At 33.8% G+C, this 7,268-nt stretch overlaps 1 protein-coding gene across 2 annotated transcripts; it reads right to left on the reverse strand.

Moving 5' to 3' along the window:
- Positions 1 to 1,775: 1,775 nt before the first annotated feature.
- LOC143304671 (survival motor neuron protein 1-like) lies at positions 1,776 to 2,735 on the reverse strand. 2 transcript variants are annotated; one of them, XM_076627179.1, is made up of 3 exons: positions 2,416 to 2,735; positions 2,053 to 2,235; positions 1,776 to 1,927 (listed from the first exon to the last, which is right to left on the reverse strand). In XM_076627179.1, the coding sequence occupies exons 1-3, from the start codon at positions 2,467 to 2,469 to the stop codon at positions 1,826 to 1,828; spliced, it is 339 nt and encodes a 112-aa protein (XP_076483294.1). In that variant the 5' UTR covers positions 2,470 to 2,735; the 3' UTR covers positions 1,776 to 1,825. The 2 variants fall into 2 exon arrangements, with proteins under 2 accessions (XP_076483294.1, XP_076483295.1); XM_076627180.1 differs by having other exon boundaries at positions 1,778 to 1,927; positions 2,425 to 2,735.
- Positions 2,736 to 7,268: the final 4,533 nt, after the last annotated feature.

Raw genomic sequence — 7,268 nt, forward strand, 5'->3', positions numbered from 1 at the left:
CCCGTACGCGCAACCTTCACAGAAAAAGTTATTATCCTCTACAACTTTCATATTTGAATTCTTTAAGAATTCTTTAACATGTCTGATGTTCTGATGACATAGCCGTTCGTGCCATAACTGCAATGTGTCCGCGTTTGACTCCGCTCTATTGCTAAAATTACAAACTGACGGTATGATAACTCGCATATCTACTTTATACAAATTTCCGATAACAGAACCTCTTGCTATTATTTTCTGATTTTGTAAAAATATGCAATTGGTCCCTTCCTTTGAAATACAAAAATCTATGCCCCTTCTTGCGACAGATCTAATCGAAAACAGATTTCTTTTCATACCTGGTACGTATAGAACATCGTTCATTGTACATGTTACCCATTTGCCGTCCACAAAAGTCTCTACTCTGATTTTTCCTTTGCCGCACGCATCCATGAACGTACCATCGCCGATCTCTATCTTCACCGTGTTATCGAATTCTTCGAAAACGCTGAACCATTCCCGTCGTCCTGTCATGTGATCCGTAGCTCCTGAGTCGATTATCCAAACATCAGGGTTTGCCGTTTGTATCGCTGAGGTACTTCCTAATAGACCAATTCCGCTGTGATCCCGATTTTGGTTTCTAGGTTCCTGGTTGTCTCTACTGTTGCTTCTTTTGTTATTTTTAAAACAGTTTTTGCTGGTGTGGCCTTTCCTTTTGCATATAAAGCATCTAAAGCAATCCTTCTTCAGATGGCCAACTTTTCCACAGTTAAAGCAACTTGGTCCTTGTTTCTCGTATTCACGTTTACTTGACTGCTTCTGCTGTTCCCTTTTATAATTATTACCTTTTGTTACCAGTGCCACCGATGTTTCCTGGTCGTCTTCCTTCCATCTAATTTCTTCCGTCATCAGCCTGGTACTAAGCCTGTCTAAGGTCTTCTTTTCTTCTTCCACGGAATCCCACGCACTGTGAAAATGATCGAATTTGTTTGGTAACACCGATAAAATGCGTGTTATCAGCATTTTCTCGCCAATTTCACTCCCAAGGACTTTCATCTTCGCCGCTATGAGTTCCAACTTTGATAGGTTGTAAGAGACATTTTCAGATTCTTCCCATTTAAAATCGAAGAACTGCTTCTGGACCATATTTAAATTCTCATCCGACTTCATGTCATATACTGTATTCAGCTTTTTCCACATTTCATGTGCTGTCGTGCAACATAAAAGAAGATCCAACGGTTTCTTTTCTACTGAGGTCACGATTAATTTTCTCGCTAATCGATCTGCTTTCAAAAATCTTCCACGAGCGATTTCTTTCTCCGCGCTGTTACCTGGATGACACAAATTCCCTTCACACACGTTGATCAGGTCGTCATCTTCCTCCAAAAGTGTACGCATAACAAAACGCCACTGGAGCCAATTTTCTTCGCCGCGTAACATCTCGACCTTCGCACTTGCTGATTCCATTTTAGCACTATCCCTTATTTTACTAAGCACAACACTTTAACAATTTATTCACTTCACGTTGCTACCTTGCAATTTACAGCCCTGGGCCCATAACCTGTTGAGGTTATTCGGTGTGTAAACAGAGAAAACACGTGGATAAATTGTAAGGTAGAAAATATATTTAAATAGAAGTGTAATAAGTAAAAGTATAATTTGAGCTGGTCCAGATCCGCACGCTAGCTGTGTTACCTAATAACTGAAAAATCCCGAAGCCAACGTCGCCTGTCTACTGTTTATGGCCTGACTTCGTCGCGGTCTTTTGTCTACACGCTGTCGATGGCTTCAGTGCTTGAGAAAACTAAAAAAGACCAGATGTAGAGTTTTCTTAGAAGTGGTAACCACTTCAACACGTGCCATTGTTTTCGTACATTTTTGATATTATAGCTTCATAAATTTCTCCATCCTCTGAGTATATTGCACGATAAGGTGCTCCTATGATCCATTTCTATAGAGAAAAGATGTGTATACAAATAAATATAAGTAAATAGCAAAATAAAATAATTTGCTTCTTAATCAATATATTTAATAATATTCTGTATCAAATTTGTAATATTCTATCAAAATCACAACCTTGTGTAATTTACTTGCGTGTTTAGGCTGCTTAAGATTTTGTAGGTTTTCTTTCGGTTGAGAATTTCCAACATCCATTCCCGTTCGCATGATAACTTCTTCTTTTGCTAAATTTATTGCTTTATCATATGCTTCTATTAATGCACCATCATCCCAAACATTATCATTGGCTGTGTCTGTATCCTTTTGAGATAGCAAATTATACGTTATTAATATTGATACAAGTATTTTATTATCAAACTATTGCAAATTATCATATATGTCATTTCTCAAAAATTGACTAAAAGGTAGTGGATACTGTTAATTACTATTATGCTAAAATCTTGTACTAAAATAATGTTAAAACCATTACGTTTCCATTACCATACATACGTTTCCATTTCCTCGTATAAAAAGAACATTCATATCATCTGCCATTTTAAAATAACATCATTTAAATATTGAATTTGCTTCTGAAATATTAATTTGTCTCATTTCTTTAACTCTAACACATTGTAAACAATGATGACATTATACCAACTATAATACTAAAAATCTATTCCCCATTCATTCGAAAGATTATTTTTTGAAGCAAGGTTAACATTGAATGTTCCCAAACTTCAATAACTGTATTTTACTTTCTTTACAATATCTAACAATATATTAGAATACTATAAAAAAATATTGTATGCACAAGAAACTGTTTATAGGGAAATAGCAAAAGAATTAATCACATATTATAACTAAAACGAGATTGTTAAGTAGATTATATTATACTGCATATGCGTTAGTGTTTCAGCTGGTAAATATAGTTTTTATATCTGAAGATAAATAAGATTTAATTCTATAAAATTGCATAATGAATTATACATCTATCTATTACTATTCGTATTTCCCCTTAGTTGTATGTTGTCAATAGCATCAATCACGAACATATAAATAAATATAGAAGAAACCGTTCGGAAATGGAAAGGGAAAAATGAACATGGAAGACAAGAAAGTTTTCTTCAGGTTTAGCGTATGCGTGATACGCTTTGAATGTCTCAGATAAAGATAAAGATACTCTGCTCATTTCTATTTGTTCCGCAGAACGAGAAATTTGTTGTCTTTCATATTGGTTTTTACGATTCAATTTTTGGGCAGTTTTCCCTAGCGAGTGTCGGTCCCTGTTTGATATAACCAGACCGTAATTTATACAGATATGTATTATAGATATATATTTGTAAAACTGAAATCAGATGAAATAAATGTTGCCTGAGGTTTTAAACGTTTAATAAAAACAATATTTCATTTGGAAAAAATGTAAGATATGTAAAATTACACATTGATCATTTTGCTGGTCTTGTATCATAAAACATGTGGCCCGAAGAGCATATCACGACCGTTATACTTCAAATCCGTCGGACTGACGATAGAGATAAAGATGTGGCGGCACTCGGCGACAATGTATATCGCTGAAGTGCCTAATGAACCATCAACATCCCAACGGTCCTTCCACCGAAGGTTCTAGAAGAAAGAGCACGTGGCAACGATCGCGGACGCCTAACAAATGCATGGACGGTGGGGATGTTGAGGGATGACAAAAGAAAGTAATCGGATCCGATCGAAAGTAAAATCATAAGAGTCAGTCTTAGAAAGTCACGCCTAGAGTTCGGAAGTAGATTGTAAAGTGTATTGATGTTAGAAAAAAAATAAAGTTTACTTTTTTTATTTTTTTACCTCAAATTCCTTTTTTATTTTGTTATTTTACGTGACAACACCATCGGCGCCTGGATGAACCTTGATAACTCGGCCCAGAGGCCAATGCATGGAGGGAACGTTGTCCTCTCTGAGGATGACGATTGTGCCCTTTTGGATGCTGTGTCCACCCTTGCTCCATTTATTGCGGTTGGTTAGCTCGTTCAAATACTCCTTATGCCAGCGGTTCCAAAAATGTTGTTTAAGCTGTTGGATATGCTGCCATTTGGAGAGTCGGTTCGATGGAATGTCCCTGAAATCTCGATCACGTAAGCACATTAATGAATCGCCAATGAGGAAATGTCCGGGAGTGAGGGCTAGAAGATCATTTGGATCGGTGGAGATAGAAGTTAGCGGGCGGGAATTGAGGACTGCTTCTATTTCTATGATAAGAGTATTACGGTGTTAAGCTCATATGTTTCTGTTTCTCCACTCGCGCTGCGCCATAATATCCTTTGATATTTCCGATCCTCTGGTCGTACGAGGAATTGCCGATACATTTTCTCGATGTCGCCAGTGAGTACGTACTGATGAGCGCGGAATCTAATTAATATACAAAATAAATTGTGAATTGAGTCGAGAATATAGGATTTCCCCATTTTCATGATTATCGTGATTTTTGTATAAATATATTTTTTAAGATACTAATAATTAGGTACTTATAAATTAATATTATCAATTATTTTGCATTTATAATTCCGCCTCTAGTATAAGTGTTAATTGAAAACTAACTTTATGTTTCAAAAAGTACTAGCAAAGTCGTTGAGTAACAAGCCACTGATGCTAACACAAATAGCATTGTCGTAATTAAGTATTTCTAAATATTCATTTTTCATTTTGAACCTGTAGAAACAATTTATTATATATACTATTAGCTAAGTAATTGCATATTTAATTAAGTCGAAATATAAAACTTAGTTATTTTGATAATTTAGAAAATAAAAAACTGACAAACATTTCAATTTAATTTATGGTTGGAACAAAAGACAGTTATTTTTCATTAATTGAAATATTGCAATGCAGAGTACTTTCCAAAATACGCCGAGAGTATTCCTGATGGTGAAACGAGCGTTGCTTCATCGAACGCAGCTAAAGAAAACAACATCTATGTAGTTGGTGGTACGATGCCTGAAATAGAGGGCGATAAATTGTACAATACCTGTACTATTTGGGGTCCCGATGGAACTTTGATAGCAAGACACCGAAAGGTAAGTAATATATTCCTTTATGGCTTTGAAGTTGAAAATATTGGGGTGAAGAAAGTGACTCTATCTAGGAATAATTTAGGAATATACATATGTACATACGTATACTATAACCAATTCTATAATTTACGGTTTATAAAATACGTTATGATACGGGAAACGCCCATTTTTGTTGTAATGTGTTTGTTGTTGTATAAATTTTTCACATACGAAAATACTTATTTTTTCTCCTTTTTAAACATTATTAAATGATAAGATTTTTTAATAAAAGAAAGTGATAAAAACGCTGTCAGTTATTAAATAAAAAATAATTAAAGTTTAGGAGTTGGTAACTTTGATATTAAATTACAAAAGTTGCAGCAATAGAATTAGCTACCACATTTTTATGTTATTAGGTACATCTATTCGACATCGACATTCCTAATAAGATTACTTTTCGAGAGAGTGATTCACTCAGTCCTGGTAACTCCCTAACGACGTTCGATGTGAAGGGCTGCAAAATAGGTATTGGCATTTGCTATGATATTAGATTCGAGGAAATGGCACGCATTTATCGGAACAAAGGTACAGTAACTTAACCGATCAATACTTAACTAGCAAAAAATTAAATATCTTTCTTAAATATATTCTATATAAAATTAATATAATCTGTAACTCTGTATAAAAAGAAGCTTAATTTAAAAAACCAGTATATTTGCTGAAAATGAAACAAATAAAAGAATTAAAAGCACAATAAGAGGACTGTCCTCGCATATTCAGAAATGATGGAATGTGAACCGTGCAACTACGAAGTTAATTGGTATTCGGTGGCTTCATATTTCCTGCTTCTCTGGGTTAGGTTGCCAAATGCTGATATATCCAGCGGCATTCAATATGACCACTGGACCATTGCACTGGTCTTTACTTCAGCGTTCCAGAGCGAATGATAATCAATTATACGTTGCCTGCATATCACCGGCTCGTGTTCCTTAAGCAAGTTACGTCGCATGGGGACATACACAGTTGACCAATCCCTGGGGAAAGATTCTTTACGATTTGGAAACTCAAGAGAATATGGCAGTCACCGATATCGGTAATTTACAGCTTAAAATTAAAAGCGAGAGATCCATGATGTAATTAATTTTTAGTCTCGTTAATTTATCGATTTAGCCATCTTCCTCTGTATTTGTTGAATTTATTAGTAAGCATTACTTATTACTTCGTATGTTTCTTTTTTCTATCAGATGTAAAAGTTGTTGAGGAAGTAAGGGCTCAGATACCTACATTTTCTCAGAGACGTACAGATTTGTACGACACTGTCTGTAAGAAGGAGTAACTCTACACTAAAAGAGAAAATGTTTTTTTATAATATTTCTACTACCATATCCTTTTTTTGTGAATTATTACTAATTTCTTATCATTTGTACTAAATGAATGACTCAATTAAGAAAACCAAAACGTTATAAATAATAATCTGTATATCTTGTGTATCAACATGTAATTGGATATTATAATAATATAGGAATGCTATAATAATATAGGATAATAATATAGGAGAATAATAATATAGAAAAAAATACATGCTTTTAAACACCTTTAATATCGATCACATAAATTGTTATAATTCACAATGATTACGCATACATAAAACACCCCTTGATAGTAAAATTTACGATCAGAAGGCAATTACGTATCGTTTAACAACATTTAATTTATAACACCTTTTAAACATTTAGACAGATTAACACATAACACTTCTTATATATAAACATCAATTCGAAGTTATCAGCTTGGAGAAATTGGTCGATTAATACCTGTAGATTGTCTGTCTCGATGAAAGACTTAAAGAGAGCAAAAACATGATAATGCCGCTAATATAATATTCCTTCTTTCTTGTATCTGTCTGCCTCTCAGGTCGTTTTACTAATTACAATAAGTAATTTCGACTTCTTTGCGCTCTCTTTTAACGCATTCGAGACCGAAAGAAATTCATATCAGTCAGTAGGCAAGGGTATAATATACATATTTTATATATAACTTATGTAGTAATGTATATATCATGTTAATTTCATATTTTTTCAATATAGAATTATTATATATATATATATATATGACTGTACATAATACATTATAGAATAACATAGTATATAATTTTATATTTTAAAAATATGAGGCATACTATTTAAGATTGTCATCGATTTAAAATCAAAGTATGAATAGGATACCCTGGAGAGAGTAAAACACAGAATCATTCTGTAACTCTGTATAAAAAGAAGCTTAATTTAAAAAACCAGTATATTTGCTGAAAATGAAACA

The sequence above is a fragment of the Bombus vancouverensis genome, unplaced genomic scaffold (assembly GCF_051014615.1).
Source record: "Bombus vancouverensis nearcticus unplaced genomic scaffold, iyBomVanc1_principal scaffold0046, whole genome shotgun sequence".
In the NCBI taxonomy this organism is placed as follows: Eukaryota; Metazoa; Arthropoda; class Insecta; order Hymenoptera; family Apidae; genus Bombus; species Bombus vancouverensis.